This window comes from Mytilus edulis, chromosome 3, assembly GCF_963676685.1.
Source record: "Mytilus edulis chromosome 3, xbMytEdul2.2, whole genome shotgun sequence".
NCBI lineage: Eukaryota > Metazoa > Mollusca > Bivalvia > Mytilida > Mytilidae > Mytilus > Mytilus edulis.
The window spans coordinates 92,257,545-92,279,099 of NC_092346.1; the positions used below are offsets into that span (position 1 = coordinate 92,257,545).

At 33.3% G+C, this 21,555-nt stretch overlaps 2 protein-coding genes across 3 annotated transcripts; both read right to left on the bottom strand.

Moving 5' to 3' along the window:
• Positions 1 to 2,658: 2,658 nt before the first annotated feature.
• Positions 2,659 to 11,211, bottom strand: LOC139517767 (postacrosomal sheath WW domain-binding protein-like). Of its 2 annotated transcripts, XM_071309155.1 has the most exons (5): positions 11,127 to 11,209; positions 8,857 to 9,070; positions 7,786 to 7,882; positions 5,750 to 5,825; positions 2,659 to 3,054 (listed from the first exon to the last, which is right to left on the bottom strand). In XM_071309155.1, the coding sequence occupies exons 1-5, from the start codon at positions 11,133 to 11,135 to the stop codon at positions 3,040 to 3,042; spliced, it is 411 nt and encodes a 136-aa protein (XP_071165256.1). In that variant the 5' UTR covers positions 11,136 to 11,209; the 3' UTR covers positions 2,659 to 3,039. The 2 variants fall into 2 exon arrangements, with proteins under 2 accessions (XP_071165256.1, XP_071165257.1); XM_071309156.1 differs by lacking the exons at positions 2,659 to 3,054; positions 5,750 to 5,825 and adding an exon at positions 7,029 to 7,101 and having other exon boundaries at positions 11,127 to 11,211.
• Positions 11,212 to 14,035: 2,824 nt separating this feature from the next.
• On the bottom strand, positions 14,036 to 19,767 carry LOC139517770 (uncharacterized). The gene is made up of 4 exons (XM_071309157.1): positions 19,581 to 19,767; positions 17,268 to 17,437; positions 16,037 to 16,126; positions 14,036 to 14,946 (listed from the first exon to the last, which is right to left on the bottom strand). Exons 1-4 carry the CDS (start codon positions 19,621 to 19,623, stop codon positions 14,488 to 14,490), a joined length of 762 nt encoding a protein of 253 aa, XP_071165258.1. The 5' UTR covers positions 19,624 to 19,767; the 3' UTR covers positions 14,036 to 14,487.
• Between the last annotated feature and the right edge of the window lie 1,788 nt (positions 19,768 to 21,555).

Here is a 21,555-nt window from a genome sequence, read left to right on the forward strand (position 1 = left end):
GAAATGAAATTTCCAAACCATTATGTCTACTATTTAACAAATCTTTAAATGATAAAATATTTCCAGACCAATGGAAGATTGCACATGTTATTCCCTTATTCAAAAGTGGTGACAAGTCATTACCGTCTAACTACAGGCCAGTCTCCTTATTGTCAGGTGTGAGTAAAGTCTTAGAAAAGATTGTTTTCAAAAATATTTTTAACCATTTACATGGAAATAAATTATTATACAATTATCAATCCGGATTTATTCCAGGATACTCAACTTCGCTTCAGTTGATAGAATTGTATAACAAAATGTTGAGTGCACTAAATGAAAAGCTTTTAACAAGCATTACATTTGCTGATATAAGCAAAGCATTTGATACTGTTTGGATTAAGGCTTTATTACATAAACTTGAAAAATATGGTATAAAAGGAGACTTGCTATGTTTGTTGAAAAGTTACTTGTCTAGACGATCTAGTTGTCATAAAAGATTTATTATCAAACATTGTAAAACTTAACGCTGGTGTGCCTCAGGGGTCAGTATTAGGACCCTTGTTGTTTTTAATATACATAAATGATATAGCTGATGGTATGTCTGGATTTGGAAGGCTTTTTGCAGATGATACTTCAATAGGTCATACTGCACCTGATGAATCCACTTTGAAAAATTCAATCAGTAGAGATCTTGATTATTTAAGTAAGTGGTCAGTAAAATGGCTAGTGAAGTTTAATCCTAATAAAACTGATATTATGATATTCAGTTTGAAAAATATATGCAGTGATATTACTTTTGATTTTGGTGGTGCTACATTGACACCATTAAGTGCACACAAACATCTAGGTGTCATATTTAGTAATGATTGTAAATGGAATAAGCATGTTGATAAACTGATTGAGAAAACTACGAAGCAGCTTAATGTTTTACGCAAACTAAAATATCGATTAAAAAGGGAATATTTGGAAAAAATTTATATGATTTTTATTCGTCCGATACTTGAGTATTCATAAGAAGTTTGGGATAATTGTGGGAACACAAATTCTGATCGGATAGAAAATATTCAAATCGAGGCTGCTCGCATAGTTACTGGATTACCAAGTTATGCTAGCCGAAACGCTATTTACAGGGAGACGGGATGGGAAAAATTAAGCGTAAGGCGGGAGGTCAAAAAGTTAGCCATGTTTTATAAAATTATTAACAATCAGGCTCCAGATTATTTACATGACTTGGTTCCAGAATTCGTGTCTGATATTAGTAATTACAATTTACGAAACAGACACTTAGGGAATATCACTATTCCAGTGAATCGTTTGTCGGTTTATCAACATTCTTATTTCTCAGTATTCATAACATTGTGGAACACTTTAGATATTATTATTAGATAGAGTCCTACATTTTCATCATTTAAAAGCAGCCATGTTTTATAAAATTATTAACAATCAGGCTCCAGATTATTTACATGACTTGGTTCCAGAATTCGTGTCTGATATTAGTAATTACAATTTACGAAACAGACACTTAGGGAATATCACTATTCCAGTGAATCGTTTGTCGGTTTATCAACATTCTTATTTCTCAGCATTCATAACATTGTGGAACACTTTAGATATTATTATTAGATAGAGTCCTACATTTTCATCATTTAAAAGCAAATTGCACATGTTATACTATAAGAATAAAAAACTTCCGAGGCATTTTTGCTCTGGAGACCGCTTACTATCTGTATTACATGCAAGGTTGCGAAACCATTGTAGCACTCTTCATTCAATCTGATTTGTTTAATGCAAACTTAGTATACAAGATGCCAATTGTTTATGTGGCTTCATCAATTAAGCTGCTAAACATTATTTAATATATTGTAACAATGTTTCATCACAAAGGCTTTTAATGATAAATGAAATAAATACTTTTGCTGTCAATATTACAATTGAGTTATTGCTCTCTGGTGATGAGTCTTTGAGTTCTGAAGACAATGATAGTGTTTTTCTATCTGTACAAAAGTATATAAAAAGTACCAAGCGTTTTTCTCAACTTTGACAACCTTATTCTGTAACAGATCTTACTAGAACATGATCAATGTATGTATGCTCTTTTGGGTACAATAATCGAATGATCTTTATGATTGACGTATTCTGAAACGTTTCAATGGATTTAAGTAAAAAAACAAAATTGATACTTACAATTACGTGTAGATTTATTCCGTTTTTCTGAAAATCCGTAACTATAAACTCTGAGTGTGTAATTAACATTTAAACAAATTCACACACACATGACTAAAGTCACTTGTCATGTGCACTAACACATTTAATTTACACAGTTCGGTGTGTTTGCATTTATTTCTACTGATAAATAGTCGCATTCGATTGGTTATACTAAGTGGTAAATATCCATTGATTCGATTCTTAAAATTTATATGTAATTTTATTTTTATATCTTCATGCTAAAATAATAATTGGTTAAAGTCAGATTTATGTAATGTTCATTCATGTGTATATTTATGTATATATTGGAGAAGACGTTACTAAGTTGAAAAACTTGTGTCTAATCCGTTTGTCTCTTTTTGGAACAATAAAATATGTTTAAACTAAGAAAGGTCATCTACAAAGGTCTGGTGTATTTCAGATACGTCCAGTTGTAAATCGACATAATCGTATGAAAAATTATAAACAAATGTGTATATATGATACTTTTATTTTATAAAAAATAAGTTATGCTTGATTTTTCTTATAACGATTAGAATAATATGTAACTTTAATTTTAAAGATTAATTAAATGTAGATTATACCGTACTTCCACGGTTGATGACGACGATATGTATCCAGTCGAGATAGCTTATTTTCACGAGCGAGGTTCTGAATGTTCAAAATGTTCAAAATGTAAACGATGAAAATAGAATAATAAAATGTCACTGTTTGAGCATTTTTTGGCATGGTATGAAACAATGTGAGGCAACGCAACTAAATGTATATTCACTGACTATATAAAATACTTGTCAGCAGTTAAAAAATACATTCATATATAACATTAAAAGTTGTGCGAGGTCCTCTTTGTTTTCTTCACTCAACAATACACTGAAAAATACAAAAAAAACTTATTAATCAATATATCTCGTGATTCAATTAGAGAAAAGCTCACGTTTAGTTGCTTTAAATCTGAGACTTGCCTGCATAACAATAAGTTTCACTCCATCTATATGAGCAGTACAATGTGAAAAATGTGCCAAAAATAAAACTACTTTTACTTCTTCTTCTGGAAATTGTCAGTGATAAATAGAATTATGATACAAAATATTTGTTTTTCTCTCTTTCATGTTTTTGTTTGGATATTTGAAAGTTTACGAAATCTTGTACAAATGTAATCATTAAGCTGTTAAATGTTCAATGCTATTATATATGTGTCTATCGTCTGTTATAAATCGGCAGTAGTTTTTAAAGCAATTGCTTTTATGCCGTCGCGTATGGCCATCTTTGTGACCCAGATCAGAGACTCCGCCCAGATCAAGCCATAGTATTTTGTTAAACAGGCTCCTGGTCAGTCATTCTTTAACACCTATGTATGTTTTCTAATGCAATACATAGCTTGAAACTTTAAAAAAACGTTAGTGGATTTAAGAAGTTTCAGAATATGTTCTTGTAGATGTATTTTTGTATTTAAAGGGTCAACCGTTTGACTATCAAATAACATAGAAGTCCGAGTGAAAAAAAGTACATTTTTATAAATGCGATTCCGTTTTCCGCCGTTCGTACGATGTTTCAACAAAATATGGATTCATTTCAGTTGTTGATTTAGTATTGAAAATTTAACTGAATTATCTCCTAATAAATACGGTTTTTTATGTTTAATTTGTGTTTCTTTAAGAGGTCAGGTGCTCTTGTTCATTCATAAAATTATCGTTCATTCATACATTTATCGTAAAATCAAAATCACTACACAGGTTAATGCGTAGTGTCAAATTATTACCTGTAATCTAAAAATAGACAAACTTTATTTGCGCAAATAATTTAGCGGAACGAAACCCTTGTTGAAAACACATAACAATAAGTTCGTTTTCCTTTTCTGTCAAAACTCCGTAATATTTATCGATCACCTTACTAATGAAATGGACCCGTCCAAACGTAGTAGATGCCAAGTCGGTCCAGATGAAGAGATATTTACAATTTGGAATTTTCTAGTTTATTAATACATAGATTGAAAAAAAGTACGTCTTTTTAAATATCATGATCAAAACTGGGTTTGCATAACAAATGTGACTTGTCAGATGAAACCATTATCCTCGTCTTTTCAGTGAACAAGTCTTCTACGTTTGTTGACACTCGACGGTCCACCGTGTTAGCAATTTTATTTCACATGTTTTCGAAATATTGAAGATCATTTTTCGCAATGTTTCCTAAAAATTGATAAATATCAAAGCAACGTAGAGCTGTTTGTTCTTGTTCGTATAATAAAATTGAGAATGGAAATGGGGAATTTGTCAAAGAGACAACAACCCGACCATAGAAAAACATACAACAGCAGAATTAAGGTCACCAACAGGTCTTCAATGCAGCGAAAAATTCCCGCACCCGGAGGCGTCCTTCAGCTGGCCCCTATACAATATATATACTAGTTCAGTGATAACGATTTAATGTCATATGTTTGTCTGTGATGACCCCCCTTTTCGGGATTGCATGAGAATTGTAGTTATCTCGTACCCACATGCACTTGTTTCTATCCATAGGAAGGTCGACTATCCATATAAAACTATTTATATGGATAATCGACCTTCCTATGGATAGAAACAAGTGCCTGTGCTCGTACCGCATCAGAAGGACACATATCAACTGAGCAATAATGTTTGGAACTTAGTTTTAAAAATGATGACAAAGTAACATTATGAAAATATTTTTATTAAGCTGAAATATACATTTATTCTTTACATGTTTATGTCTTGTAAGATATTTTATTTCTTTCCCGTTTTTTAACATTTGCGTCTGGAAAGTTGAAATGTTTTAACTTAATCATTTGTGTTAATGGTTAAAATTAATAAAGAAAATTGTTAAAATTAAATCAATAAAGGAAATTACTGCCAAGGAAGTTACAAACACTACCAGGGGATAATCCATGATGATTTCTTTTTGAGTTATATGTTTCAGAACATGTATATTTGACCCCAACTTTAGCCTGGTAAACGTGTTGTCTCCTTGTGAAATATAAAACATATTAAAAATGACTTTCTGCTAAAGTCTTTTATTTATATAAAGTTAAAACCTTCTTACTTTTAACTAGACAACACTCATGTCAGGTTTAATTCTTGTATATATGTGGATGAAAAATAAAAGTCCCCAAACATTAACATGGCAGCAATTGCTTTTACAGCCTTTAAGGCTTTGATTTTTTCTATAGGCTAGTTTCGTCCTATAATTTAACCGAAAAGCCAACAACAATACTAGGCCCTTATTTTTCACTGTCAAGTGTTGCATTCCAAAATTCAAATGATAATTAGGTTTGGGAATCAGTAAAGTTATCGTTTACTCAGATGCTTTTTTCCGGATTTATATTGTTGGATTACTGTCTCATTTTCTTTAATTCAAATATTTCTAAATACATAAATTATGTACCTTCATTCTTTGCTTTCAAAGAGTATTAGCTTTTGTACTATGCTTACAGAATTTAGCGATCAGGAAACCCTATTATCCACACAAAAAAACAACCACTTTTTAAAAGTCCACCAGTAAATTACCTACATTTTTAGTACGTATAAATATTTGTCAATGAAAATGTTCTTACCATTATTATCCAGATAAATATCCAAAACGGGAAAAACAATGTTATAACGATGTTCAGACATATCTGATCGGAAAATCTACAACAGAAGCAAAAACAATGTTATAACGATGTTCAGACATATCTGATCGGAAAATCTACAACAGAAGGAAAAACAATGTTATAACGATGTTCAGACATATCTGATCGGAAAATCTACAACAGAAGGAAAAACAATGTTATAACGATGTTCAGACATATCTGATCGGAAAATCTACAACAGAAGCAAAAACAATGTTATAACGATGTTCAGACATATCTGATCGGAAAATCTACAACAGAAGCAAAAACAATGTTATAACGATGTTCAGACATATCTGATCGGAAAATCTACAACAGAAGCAAAAACAATGTTATAACGATGTTCAGACATATCTGATCGGAAAATCTACAACAGAAGGAAAAACAATGTTATAACGATGTTCAGACATATCTGATCGGAAAATCTACAACAGAAGGAAAAACAATGTTATAACGATGTTCAGACATATCTGATCGGAAAATCTACAACAGAAGGAAAAACAATGTTATAACGATGTTCAGACATATCTGATCGGAAAATCTACAACAGAAGCAAAAACAATGTTATAACGATGTTCAGACATATCTGATCGGAAAATCTACAACAGAAGGAAAAACAATGTTATAACGATGTTCAGACATATCTGATCGGAAAATCTACAACAGAAGGAAAAACAATGTTATAACGATGTTCAGACATATCTGATCGGAAAATCTACAACAGAAGCAAAAACAATGTTATAACGATGTTCAGACATATCTGATCGGAAAATCTACAACAGAAGCAAAAACAATGTTATAACGATGTTCAGACATATCTGATCGGAAAATCTACAACAGAAGGAAAAACAATGTTATAACGATGTTCAGACATATCTGATCGGAAAATCTACAACAGAAGCAAAAACAATGTTATAACGATGTTCAGACATATCTGATCGGAAAATCTACAACAGAAGCAAAAACAATGTTATAACGATGTTCAGACATATCTGATCGGAAAATCTACAACAGAAGCAAAAACAATGTTATAACGATGTTCAGACATATCTGATCGGAAAATCTACAACAGAAGCAAAAACAATGTTATAACGATGTTCAGACATATCTGATCGGAAAATCTACAACAGAAGCAAAAACAATGTTATAACGATGTTCAGACATATCTGATCGGAAAATCTACAACAGAAGCAAAAACAATGTTATAACGATGTTCAGACATATCTGATCGGAAAATCTACAACAGAAGGAAAAACAATGTTATAACGATGTTCAGACATATCTGATCGGAAAATCTACAACAGAAGCAAAAACAATGTGTTGGTATCAATTAGAATAACTCACATTTGCTGTACATTGACTTTTGTATTGGCATGTATACAGGAATTAATGATCGAAATGATACAGTATATATATATTGAAATAAAAATGTTCGGTTAAATGATAATTATAATAATGGTGTGTTATTGTACTAATTAATAATAATCTACGATAGAAAACTCTTCATTTAAATTTGTAAGTACCTAAATACACAAATTCATCGTTCAAGGACAGAACGCAATATAGGCTATATTTGAATAGCCTCTTGCAGAACACTTTCTATCTTCAACTTTTCAGAGAAGTCCGTCAATGATCTTTTGATTAAAATTCTATAATGTTTTCTAGTTTAAGCAACACAAAAAATGATTAGTACCTCATGATCATCAAGATCGAACAATTTTCCAGAACTTACTAACATAAGTATGGCATACATTTTTCTCGTCCTGAATTTATGAGCTGCGAAATATTAAAATTCTATACATCGTAAATTAATACATAAATCGGATATGAAATATCAATAATCAAACGATACATTTTCTGAAATGGTTTGAAAGTAAAATTGATTTAATAACTACACTAAAGCGGTACTTTTCGTATATAAAGGAAAACCACAATAAAAAAAATAAAATTTGAAGATCTATTATTTTGCTATTGCCTACTTTTCTTTCCTGGCTTGATGTATAACAGTTTGGGATGGACCTCCTGCCATCACTACCGTTGTTTGTTGTTGCTGCTGCTGCTGCATAGGAGGAGGACCTGAAATACATGTAACAGCAATTATTCATCACTTTGTATGTGTCAAGTCATCTTCGCTAGCCAAGGGTTATGATCCACTCCCGCTCTCTTCACCCTTGGCGGATTGAGCCAACATTTGTGATAACAAAGTTGCGCCATCTATCGGAAGATAAAAATCACGCCCATTCCGAATACATTATTATTGACCAATGGTAGCACCTGAACTCTTCAATTTTGAGGTAAAACACAGTAGCGTCTAGATTCTACACACTTGGTAAAGCCGCAAATGCAAATATACGTCAACATTCATGCATTTGTGCATGAAACATACACAGGAACTTCTATTGGTTAATTAAAAACATTCAAGTTGTCACTAAATAGTCGTATGTTTAGGGATGTAAAGACTTGTTGCACAATAAACACGTGGTAATTGTTTACAAACACTTTCTACATTTACACGTGATCATGTTATAGGCGCTTTTTGATTGGATGCAGCGAGTTTTGACTGCAACCAATAAAAATCCTTACCTTGTGTCTCCGAAATTTTATCTCAATCCGCCAAGGGTGAAGAGAGCGGGAGTGGATCGTATCCCTTGGCTAGCAAAGATGATGTCAAGTATGAAAACAAACCGTTTGGAAGTAATAGTGTAGAAAAACTGGGATGAAAAAACAAAAAGATAAAACAAATCTGAGTTATAAAATTATTATACTATAGTACACTGTAATAGCTCACTACAAGGTGTATGTCTTAGCTGATTACATCCTCGTCATACGTTAAGGTTCATACGTTCTCGAGAAGATTAGTGTACTGTGATGCCTTAACCAGAGGATTAAAAACTCCAATTATATCTTCAGATTTTTCTTTTCATTTCTATTCAAAGGAATAGTATTTAGTTATTCCTTTGTTTTTTTCGCGATAGTTTGGGATCATCCGGGATGTAAAAAACATCTATAAAATAAACCCCAAACTTAAACTTCTATAAAATGTTACCTACCTCCATATCCATATCCTGGTCCCGGATGTCCATATCCTGGAGGAGGTGGTCCATACTGACCAGGTGGAGGACCGTATCCTCCTGGTGGTGGAGGTCCATATCCTCCTGGTGGCGGAGGACCATATCCACCTGGAGGTTGTCCAGGAGGAGGTGGACCATATCCTGCAGGTGGCGGACCATGTTCACCAGGAGGTGGGCCATAGGGTGGTGGTTGCTATAATTCAAATTATGTATTGATTGCTTATTGGTTCACTACAAATATGTATTTAGTTTACATCTTATTATAATAACCATTTATTTTGAATAAAAAATGGAAATAACAAAATACCATTCATATTCTTTGAAATTTATATTTTCAGAAATTATGAAACCTCTAAATTGAGGTAAATTCCATGGGATCAAACAATCTTCAAGGTTTTCACTATTTACTAAAGTGTCAAAATACATCGTTAGGTGAACTGATTTTGACTCTATAATCATTGACGAAGGAACAACATGACAAGTAGTGGGGTCATTGGTTCACTCTCCAACGTTATGGAAAATAAAAACACCACATTTGGCAAGAAAGAGTACCAAACAATTAAAAAGTAAAGCAGGGAATAGCTTATCTTGGCATTGCACAAGATCATGTTTTTTTCTGACTGTGAATGGCGTCCTTACACTAAATCCATTGGATGCAGGTATACAACTGATTGATACTTAAGTTTTAGATGCATGATTTATTTTATTAGTTGACATCGGCTTTGAACTAGCTGTCAGCAACTGTGAGTTCTTTCAGATGTGTACTTACAATCTTTTTGTTGTGAGGATGTAAAAGTACCCTGCCACGCCCACTCTGTGTTTTTGTTAAGATGTATTTCTGGTTTGAATTCATCTGATGAGTTGAACCCTTTATAACGGATTTTTATAGGTTCATCTTTTGTTGTTCTGTTACATCAAGGAATCAATGAAAAACAGGGGGAGTTGCTCGCCTTCTAGTTTACCTATAGTACTAGTTTAACCCAGCCACATTCTAAATGTGTCCCAAGTCAGTAGTCTGTTGTTCGGTGGTTGTCGTTTGTTGCTGTATATTATATTTTTGCGTTCATTATTTTGTACATAAATCAGGCCGTTAGTTATTTTAGTTTGAATTGTTTTACATTAGTCAGTTCGAGGCCTTTTATAATACCTCACGAGGTGGTATGGGTTTTACTCATTATTGAAGGCCATAATGTGACTTATATTTATTAATTTCTGTATCATCGGGTCTCTTGTGGAATGTTGTCTTATTGTCAATCACACCCCTGTGATATCTCTTTTTTTTTGTATTGCACAATATTATGGTTTTAGATGTAAGTTAAAGGCATACATTTGTACATTGTTGGTTCTGTTCATCGAAGGCCGTATCTTTTCAGAAGTTGTTACACCTACGCCATTTGTACTCTGATGGATAGGTGTCTCATTAACAATAATACCACATGTTCTTATTAGCATTACAAGGGCAGCCTCTAATAATACGATAGGAAAATTAGCTGACAATCCTAGTCAATCATTAAGATTGGAGTCGAGTGCACTGCCTCATTCGGGATTTAATCTCAAAGTGTTGACAGGCTAGTGCTACAAGAGTTCAACTTCATAAACCACTCTGCCATCGAGACGTACCGTAAGAAAGAAGATTCCCGTAAATCAATTACACAAACTTACGACTTGAGATATTACTTATTTATTGACAAACAATGATAAATTGTAAACAAAGGAAGAGAGAGTGGAAGATAAATGTCACATAAACACTGGATACCCATTACGGAATAATCTACCTGGCGTTATGTCGTAAAATTTCAAAAGAAAAAGGTCTTCCAAATTTTATTAAAATTCACAGTTTTATAGATTCGTGGTTTTAACAATATTTACATTTGGTTTTCAACAACATTAAGATGCACTGAATGACAACTGAATTTATCGAAATATAACTAAAATTGTTAAACAAAATTAAGTTTATTATGAAGTCGTTTATATTGTAATCATAAATGGTTTTAAACTTGTGTTTACCTATATTGGAAGGATTATTGTTTTGCATGTACATCTTTTAAAATGAAAATAATTGATTTACTTCTGGTCTCAAATATGTTTTTGTTTATTCAACAATATCTAATGAATAATACAAACAAAATATTTAAAAAAACTGAGCAAATGTAAGCGATTTCTTTCTATATGACATCATAAAATATATACAAAAAAGTAAACAGTACTGATATCATGCCTTGTATTACAATGATATGTTAAAAACTTACTGCCGCCATTACGGATATTCATAAATTTAAACTAACAAATTGCACATTTGGTATCAGTTTCGGGGGTATTTAAACAAAGACACAAAGGATTTAAATGATCATATTGATCAAATGAAAGATATAGCTGTCAAATTAAATTTGAAGAAAAAATGTGTACACGTTAATGTGACTTTAGACTGGTGCTTCATAGGTAACTATTTACATTTGTAATACAAATGTTAATAATTATAATCGTTTGGTTACGAGGTTACACATATAATGAATGTTTAAAGTTGTTCTTGTGTTACTATACCTCGGTTCAGTTGATTTACAAGTTGCATAGACACAAATTGCTAATTAAGAGTCTAATGTTGGGGATTTTTTTCCCTCAGAATTATCTTTTGCCTACTTCAATCAAGACAAATCTATATAATTATTTTTTAATAACAAACCCTTGAAAGATAAAAATATTTTTTGTAAACTAAAAAAAAAGATGGATATTTTAACTTTTCAAATTATTAGGATAAGCCCAAATCAAAAGGCCTTCTAAAAGATTTTTGCCATCAAAACTACATATAATTACTTGACATTTGTTGCTATTTTAATAATTGAAACGCAATTAGATGGTTATATTTGTTTGTTTGTATGACATGTTTTATATGCTTCATTATTTATTATGTAAATAAAGGCAACAGTAGTATATCGCTGTTCGAAATTCATAAATCGATTGAGAAAAAAACAAATACGGGTTACAAACTAAAACTGAGGGAAACACATCAAATATAAGAGGAGAACTACGACACAACAGATATACAACACTAAAATGTAACACACACCGAAAAGAACTATAATATAACAATGGCCATTTTCCTGACTTGGTATTGGACATTTTAAGAAAAAAGTGGTGGGTTTAATCTGATTTTGTGGCTAGCCAAACCTCGCACTTGTATAACAATGTTAAATATAACACTAAAATGACACCATTACATAACAAAGTTTGGCTGATATTTAGACTAATTATTTATATAAAGAAACAATTTCAATTAAAAATTCTGTTGAAGTAAGTAAGATACAAAACATGCATTAGGTTTCAGGTACAAAAAAAGAGCAGCCCCTTATAAATTAGGTACTAGCTAAAAAATAGCAATCGCTTATGAATTAGGTGGCAGGTTAAAAAGATGATAATAAAACATCGACTGGAGCGTTAACACCTTATTATAGCTCAGCAGATCTCCAAGGGTGACTGGGGAAACGAAATATGGTCACTTGGTCTTCTCCCGACCGGCAGTAAAACGCTTGCCGAAGTGGGGCGTCCGTTTAGCTGTGCGGGATGTATCAAGTTCGCAGTCACGTCCGGTTAGAATGGGGACGTTAATCCGATGCCTCGTATAAAGAGGGTGCCACGCTCTTTGCACGTTAAGAACCTTTGCAACAACTCTATGACGGATCCGTAGGTGGCCTGTTGAAAGGCAAAATTTCTGTCCCTATCCAATATACCCTCATTTTCCAATAGCAATTCAAATTTCTCCAACCATCATCCCGAATGGCACTGGACGTTAAGCAACCAACAATCAATCATCAATAGCTCAGCAGTATATAACAATTATAGTTCAAGATTTATAAACATACATAGCTAATCGTCGCAATATAACGGTCTTTGTCTTTCTGTTTTCATAAAAAAAAGTATGTTATTAAGTTCAACATTAATCCATATACACGCGACAGACTTTCATTTTTACCCCATATCTTAAAGCATCCGAACGCTCAATAGTTATAATTCGGCACTTCGAGGCAATATTCATCTATAAAAAGAAGATAGAGTATGATTGCCAATGAGCCAACTCTCCACAAGAGACCAAATGACACAGAAATTTATAACTATAGGTCGCCAACAATAAGCAATGCCCATACCGCATAGTCAGCTATAAAATGCCCCGAAATGACAAATGTAAAACCATTCAAACGAGAAAACCAACGACCTAATTCATGTACAAAAATGAACAAAAAACAAATATGTAACACATCAATAAATGACAACCACTCAATTACAGGCTCCTGACCTAGGAAAGACACATACATTGTACATACAGAAGGGTATCTAGTACATTTTAGTCTTTGCACATTGAAATGATTCGTAGTACCCTGTCGCAGATTTTGAAGCCATTAGTAATGTTGGCGCTACTGAAGTTTTAAATATCGAGTCTATTTCACAAATGTAGCAGTTTCAGTTTACAGAACTAATAAACTATGGATGATCTGTTAATTATTGGCGTATAACTCCAATATATGTAAACAAATTCTACGAAACTTTTTATTTAACTTACCTGAAGTTTGTTTTGGAAAATATAATTTTATAACTCTGCTACTTTATTTTTGTTTTCAATTCAAAAATCATTTTCGTTCAGCACTACAAAACAAAAACTCAAACAAAGGAAACTAATGTTATACATTCTATATTATATTAAAGTTGTATATACAAACAAATTGAATCCTGACAATTTCAAGATCTTGTTAAAAAAACTTTTCCCGGTCAAGGCAGTAAAAAAAAAACCCCACACACCGTCGTACTTTACAATATAATGTACCCAACATCAAACATTTTATATCTGCAAATAAGAAAACCGATCATTCTGGAAAAATATGTTTTTATGGTTCAAATAGATGTCAATACAATTCATTTTAGAAGGTTTTAAGTTTTATTAAATTTTCTTTCCATGATTGTAGTATTTTCCAGAATTCATTCCGTCTCCTGCATATTTATACTTCCAATTCAAATGTGACTTTGTTTATATACCCATCCTTCTTATTCAAATGTAACTTTGTTTATAGCAAACATGTTTTGTCATCAACTACGCAGTGCGGTATGTGAGTTCACGGAATAACGGTTTGAGGATATCAAAACAAAGTACAATAGTGTAAATAAGTAGGACTACAAGTCACTAGTATATTTATTTATAGTAATTTTAAATATCTCGTACAACATGATTTAAATATGACAAATTTGATCAACAATTAAATTGAAAATAACGGTGTGACTCACACATTTTATTGCATTGTTTTAAGTGTATATAAAATAACATTTTATCAAAGTATTTGTTTTTTATTCAAAACTCCAATTTATGGAATTGTAAATCTTGCTGCAAACCAAATTAATCTTTGGTTATCCCAATATAGGCTGTGTGTACATGCGTAAAAGGATGTTTTTTGATGAATATACTATCGTTTTATTTTCAAGTACTAGAAATATAATCACAGCGTCACCTTTGCGTTTGAAATTGTCACAATAAGAATTGTATTAGTTTAAAACAACCTTACAATAGATGAATTCTTTAGAGAAAATCTCTGAATTAAAACCCGAAAATGCTGTTTTAATACTACTTCATTAGAAAGTTTGTTTTTCAGTATACGGTGGCGGAGGAGCAGTAGGTGAATATGTTCCATATCCGACAGGGGTCTGTCCAGCAGGTGGTGTATATGTACCGTATCCGACAGGTGGGTTCTGTCCAGTCGGATGACTTTGTCCTACAGAATGACTAAGAGATGTTATGTGCTGCTGTTGTTGACTTATAAGATATTGCATTTGTTCTAGTCGATCACTGGCTGAAGAGAACTTGAATGCTTTTTTGTAGTAACAAAACATAACGCAAACTATGATAGATGTTACAAGCAGGAACACTCCAAAGAATACTCCGAATGCATTAGCGTAGTTTTCAGCCCTGTGGTGATGTCCGCATGTTTGCATGTCCTTTCCACTGCATGCGACTAACCCTGCTATTGTATAACCTATGCTAATTCCACAGAGAGAACACGAACTGACGGCAAGTGCATAGAATGCAACAACCTGGAACAAAAGTAACACATAAAGATCTTATGTAATACATACATTGCTTGTGTATTAGTTTATTTAAAATATTGGTATAAGAGTATTTTTATAGTACTTTGTAAAGTACACGTACCATAGTTACAATGCATATTGAGATGCATTAAAACAAATTGTGGTGTTGGATTAGATTGAAATGTCTCAGTTCCATGGAAAACATTTTGTGAAGTTTGGCATCATTTTATTGTTGAAACACACCTATTAAATTAAGTAAAATTATCAAAGTGGCTTGTGAGTTTTAAAAATTTTCTTGGATTTAAGTTGCTCATTGTTTTTATTGTGTAACGACGAATGCATATTCGTGTCCTTTTGTTGTCATCGTTTTGTCGTGTTTGATGCTGGTGTTCTCTTGAACAGGATCATTTCAAGGAGTCCTTGAATATTTTCGACAAAGAATACCCGAAAGAGCCATAAAAGTAAGTATTGAAAGTAACAAGTAAAGGATAAAAAATCAAAATCAAAATCAACACAAAATGAAAGTTGGAACCAATGCAATCCCCACAAAATCATGTGTGCTCTGTTATTGGGGCCAATTACTGTCTTTAAAATGCATGAATGTTCAGGAAGACTTTATTTTATTTTTCTGCGCTGCTGCAAATATGGTATATGTTAACGAAGTAATTCAAAAGAGATTTAGATTAATGCATTAAATATGTTTTTTTTTTTATATATACTGGATTTGACCGTAAATAAACGACGATAACTAATGCCTCGTTAACACGGACATTTAGTTCGAATTGAATTCGAAGCGAATGCGAATCGAATTCGCTAATTGCGTACACACACTCTTCTTTTTTAAATTCGAATAGATTCGAATTGGCTAATTCGAATTAAGCCAATTCGAATTAGCCAATGCGCATTAACTAATTCGAATTAGTTAATGCGTATCGAATTCGAATTACGTGTGAACTCAGCATAAACCTCTAAACATGTACACTATAACATTTATCTGGTTATTAGTCCTGAACTAGTAAGTTCTTGAATTCTTTTTGAATCGATCCGCAAATATTGGTATTGTTTACTTTAACACGTTAGATCAATTATAACATACCAGACATCTCTGTTTTGATCTTTCCTCTTCAGTAGTCCATTCAGACTTCGTACAACCCAACACTAGTCCACAGATAGCACCTGCTAGCACCTAAAACATAATTATAGCTAGTATTGCATTTGAACATGAATATTTATTTGGAAAATATATCGAGTGATTGATTCTTCTAAATGTTCAGTGGCAAATATCACATGCCTTCGTCTCTAGGTCCAAGGTGGAGAGTTTTCTCATTGGCAATTTACCATACCACCTCTTTATTTATTGTATACAGTGTAATATGCATAATCCGACACTTGAGTATTCCAACATCCTGCTTTAACCGACAAATTTTCAGGGTCCAAATATATGCCTATCCTTACAGAAAAACCTGAGTATTCCCACACCCTGCTTAATCCGACATTTTTTCTGTGATATAAATGCCTCCACATCGTCCCTTACTACATAGAAATCAAGTAAAATAAGAAATGGGATTACATAGGAAATCATTTCATTTGATTTGTAGATAACAATTTAAGATATATACTGCGTGTTGATTGGCCTTTTGAATGAAAAACCATAACTTTCATGCAGTTTTAGATTTCTTGTCTGTCGTGTTAAATTTCCTATTGAACTTTATTAGGTTCAATCCAAACAGTATTTTTACCAGTTTGAATATCGCTAAGTAGGATGATGTAGAATGATGATGATGATGATGATGATGATGATGATGATGATGATGATGATGATGATGATGATGATGATGATGATGATGATGATGATGATGATGATGATGATGATGATGATGATGATGGTGATGATGATGATGGTGATGATGATGATGATGATGATGATGATGATGATGATGATGATGATGATGATGATGATGATGATGATGATGATGATGATGATGATGATGATGATGATGATGATGATGATGATGATGATGATGATGATGATGATGATGATGATGATGATGATGATGATGATGATGATGATGATGATGATGATGATGATGATGATGATGATGATGATGATGATGATGATGATGATGATGATGATGATGGTGATGATGTTGATTGTCGACAACGGCGACGATGACGGCGACGAGTAGGAGGAGCAGGAGGAGGAAGAGGAGGAGGATTTTTATTTGTCTGGTCGGAGTACAATCCCACGACGACCTGCACTCGATATTATCAGTTCGTAATGTTGCTGATGATGTGTTTACAACACATAATTAGAAGTAAGTCCTTACCACCAGACCTGAGAAAATTGGACTTCCAGATACCAATGGCCATCCTCCACCTGCAGCTGCTATTAAAAGTACAATACCGGTTCCAATAGACAGAACAGAAGCAACCACCATCACTATAGCTATGGTTCTAAATCGTTTGACAGCATTTTGTCTAATATTGGAAAGTCTAACTGAAAAATAAAATAATCTTTTATAAAATAGACTTAGTTTAGATACTATTTATTCATCACACATCGTTCTTTAAGCTTACACTCTTGATGCCGTAGGGACACATATGTCGATATTTTTGTATAATTTTTACAAGCACATGTTCATTACTGTATCCTTTTCAATTATAACGTTACAGATAATACAGGTAAATCTTTTCTTCAATGACGTCGCAAATGTCATGCTGATGTATTTTATACAAATATATCATGCTTACAAGGGGGATCCTCCCTCCGCCTGAATCCCGATTCCCTCCGCCTGAGTCCCAGTTCCCTCACTCCGGAATGGTCCGGACCACTCCGGAATATTCCGGACCCAGGTGAATCCCGATTCCCTCACTCCGGATTTGTCCGGACCACTCCGGAATATTCCGGACCTGGGCCTGAATCCCGATTCCCTCACTCCGGAATACCTCGGCTCCGGACTCCGACCACTCCGGAATATTCCGGACTCATTCACCATGCCCAATTTTGAAATTGCCGTCCAGTCCGGAATATTCCGGAGCACATTTTTATGGCCTTTTTGTGTTTCAGGAGAACGTTTAAATCAAAATCAAGGAAACATTCGTAAAAATAACAGATTGAAATCCCTTTTCGGTGCTTGAAATTAAAATTCAGTCTAATAATGAGTTCGTGCAGTGACAAATGTGTGTAGTATTTTCATGATGAGAGTTATACATTAAATAGGATTCCAATAGCTTGTTCCTGTGATGATATATATAAAAAGTGACAAGAATAAGAAAGAAATATTCAAGTTAAAATTTGTTTAACAATTAAAAAAGAGAGATATATGATCCCCCTATATTTGCCAAAAATACCGGTTGAGAGGTAAAAATTTCCAGAGCCGTTAGGCGAGGGAAATTTGATTACCTCGAAACCGGTATTTTTGGCAAAAACCCCTTGTAAGCATGATATAATTGTTTAATTCCACCGAATGTTCCACCTCAGAAAGTTTATTATAATCAGGTATCATATGAATTTCGACTTGAATGTATGATTTTTGTATACACTGCAGCTGTGCTATTTGCGCAGTCAAATTGCATTGACCGTATAATCATTTCTTATCATTTTTTTTATGTACAGTCACTGACTGTATATATATATCTTCCTTTTTATGATAATAAGCTGGTTCTCGGCTGACTTCTACACTTTGTTCATCAGTTTCAGTGAAGTGTAATACAAGTGGATTCCAGTTTTATGTGACGGTTGACAATTCGTTTCCGTTTAGTTTTATTTATGACGTCCCGGAATTTTTACGTCATTCGCTCCAAATTCAATAATGATGCTTTTTATCCTAAATATTTCATCTGGAACCATATATTTAGAATGACCATGAATTTGTCATTTTAGAATATAAATAATTCATTGAGTTATTTTAGACATGGTATTCCCAATCTGCCATGGTATTTGCTAGGGTATTTCCCATCTGCCATGGTATTTGCTAGCAAATAAATACCCCGGCACATGGAAGTTCCCTAATGGCAAATACCCCAGCAGAGAAAAGAAAATCTCAATATATAGAAATTGGGGAAAAATACCATGTTTCTCATCCAATCAAAATACAGCATTATTACATAAGGTGGAATTACATGGTAAACACAATGTAACAATGCTATCAAATTATCAAAGATGATTAGCATCAAAATGATGCCGTGAAAAGGCTATCCACTAGAGATCAAAATATGGATTTATAAGGCCTTCAACAATGAGCAAATTCCATTATGATACAAATAAAAAGTTTTAAAGGCACTGCATGACAAAATGTAAAACAGTTCAAAACAGAAATACAATGGCTTGATTTATATGTACATTGTACATATTTCAACTTAAAGGCAGATTACCACGACGTTTCATTGTAATATTTTTTTCTTAAATCACACCGGTTACCCGATCCTTGAGGGATCCGAAGATGTATATTGAAGCCTACATAATTTCATAATTCTAAATAAGTTGATATCAAATCTTGATTGTATTTCTTGTAATATCTGTATCATTCTAAGGTTTAGATAATTATTACACACTTATACTTAAGTCTTTATACCTTAAATTAAATAAGTTTAAGTCGACATGAAAATTAAAATGCTGCTATATGGGCTTGCATACTTGCCTTCTTCTTCAGGCGGTAGTTGTGCAGCAGCGCAGGACCACATATCGAATGTATGTTTACTATACGATGTTCTGTGCAGTTCTATGTTTTAGTGGAGAATTGTCTCAATGGCAAAACCACATCTTTATATTTTTATATATGCGTTGTAATAATCACATGAACTTTACTGTTGGATATGAGTGTATACTATATAGTGATACTGTGTGTTTATCGTTATCATATCTCGCACCCGTTCAATATTATCTGAAAAATTATGTATATTTCACAATATTACCTATATCTAACGATGTTATTATGAAATGATAACATACTTCAATACGTAAATGTTCAGGTCATTATTTAATTGTTTAAATCTTCGCTCTTTATTCTCTATATTACCAATATCCTTATTTTTAGAGCACATTTATTTTCCTTTTCTTTTACCTTTTATTTGTAGTCATTAACAAAAAGGGACACTATGCAAATATTTTTTACATGAAGATAAAATTAAGATGTAATCTGGGAATGTGTCAAAGAGACTTCAAACCGATAAAGAACAGAACACGTATCAAGGCTACCAACGAGTCTTCATTACAGCGAATAAATCCCGCACCCAGATGTGGGCTTCATCAGGCCATATATTCCGTGATAAATCTTTGCATCCAAAAATTTAGCAATAAAGGATACACATCATACAGTTAAGTCGGTCTCGTATCTTGACTTGCATCTTTTGAGAACAAAACTTTAAGACAAATTATATGCTTGCTGCATCTGGTTGGGAACTTTCCATTTCTATGTAGCAACATTCTAAGAGCGCTTGTACCTGGAGTATATATCTGACAGTTTATACGCTGTTTTAGAGCTAGCATTTCCTATTATGATTTCATTAGCTAGCATTCCTATCATGACCGTCTTGATGGAGGATTGTTAATCACACCAAGAATTTAAAGGTGAAGTCATCCATTTGAAAATTTAATGGACGACATAACAAGCGAAATCGTTAATGGATATCTGTGCACAGCGTACGACGGATATGTTTCATTTGATACCACAATCGCATCCTCTTTTCCTCAAAAGTGACCTATGAAATTTGCTTTTATCTCTGTCTCCAGGTGAAGTGAATGAATCTGCCTCTTTCTTCTGAATCAAACTTAAACTTTTCACACTGCAAAACAATTTTTTGCAAGTAAAAGAATACTGTATTCTGAAGCAACGTAGGAGTAAAACAAAAACATGTCCATAGTACACGGATGCCCCATCCGTACTATCACTTTATATGTTCAGTGGACCGTAAATGGGGTAAAATCTCTAATTTGGCATTTAAATAAGAAAGATCATATCATAGGGAACATGTGTACTAAGTTTCAAGTTTTTTGGACTTCAACTTCATCAAAAACTACCTCGACATAAAACTTTCACCTAGAGCGGGACAGACGGACAAACGGACAAACGGACGGACAAACGGACAAACGGACGGACAAACGGACAAACGGATGGACGGACGGACAAACGGACAAACGGAAGGACGGACGGACGAACGGACGCACAGATCAGAAACAATGATGTCTATTAATGGGGCATAAAAAGTCCGTTGGTAATAATAGACTGTCATGCACTGGCAAAATTGGATCGGCCATATATTCTCGCAAATATATTATATTCCACAAACAATATAGTAAATTTAATTAAGAGTATTTTTATCTTGATTTGAATACACAACTCCGTGATAAATTTTTGCATCCAAAAATATAGTGAAGATGCTGCTTTGAATTCTGATAAACTCTCTTTCGTGCAACGTGTTGTTTCCTCCCGAAACGTTTCCAATACGCTCCCCAACCCACCTCATGTTAGCATTTGTGAGTTTAGATTCCTAGCTTCAGCTAAGCCTCTTATCTTCTTCAGAAACGGAGCTTGATGTCCCGTACTGAACCGTCTCAGAAGTGTCGATTTCCAGTAGGCCGCATCTTATATAGAATTTTTTTTCCAAAATTACCCT

Bases quoted from the DNA above. Each gene is read 5' to 3' on its own strand.
- LOC139517770 (XM_071309157.1), bottom strand. From the start codon at position 19,623: ATGTGGTCCTGCGCTGCTGCACAACTACCGCCTGAAGAAGAAG. The intron at 17,438-19,580 runs GCAAGTATGCAA...TTTATTTTTCAG, and splicing joins ACTACCGCCTGAAGAAGAAG to TTAGACTTTCCAATATTAGA. The intron at 14,947-16,036 runs GTATGTTATAAT...CTTTTGTTCCAG, and splicing joins GATCAAAACAGAGATGTCTG to GTTGTTGCATTCTATGCACT.
- LOC139517767 (XM_071309155.1), bottom strand. The intron at 7,883-8,856 runs GTAGGTAACATT...CATGTATTTCAG, and splicing joins ACCAGGATATGGATATGGAG to GTCCTCCTCCTATGCAGCAG. The intron at 5,826-7,785 runs GTAGGCAATAGC...CTTCTGTTGTAG, and splicing joins CATCAAGCCAGGAAAGAAAA to ATTTTCCGATCAGATATGTC.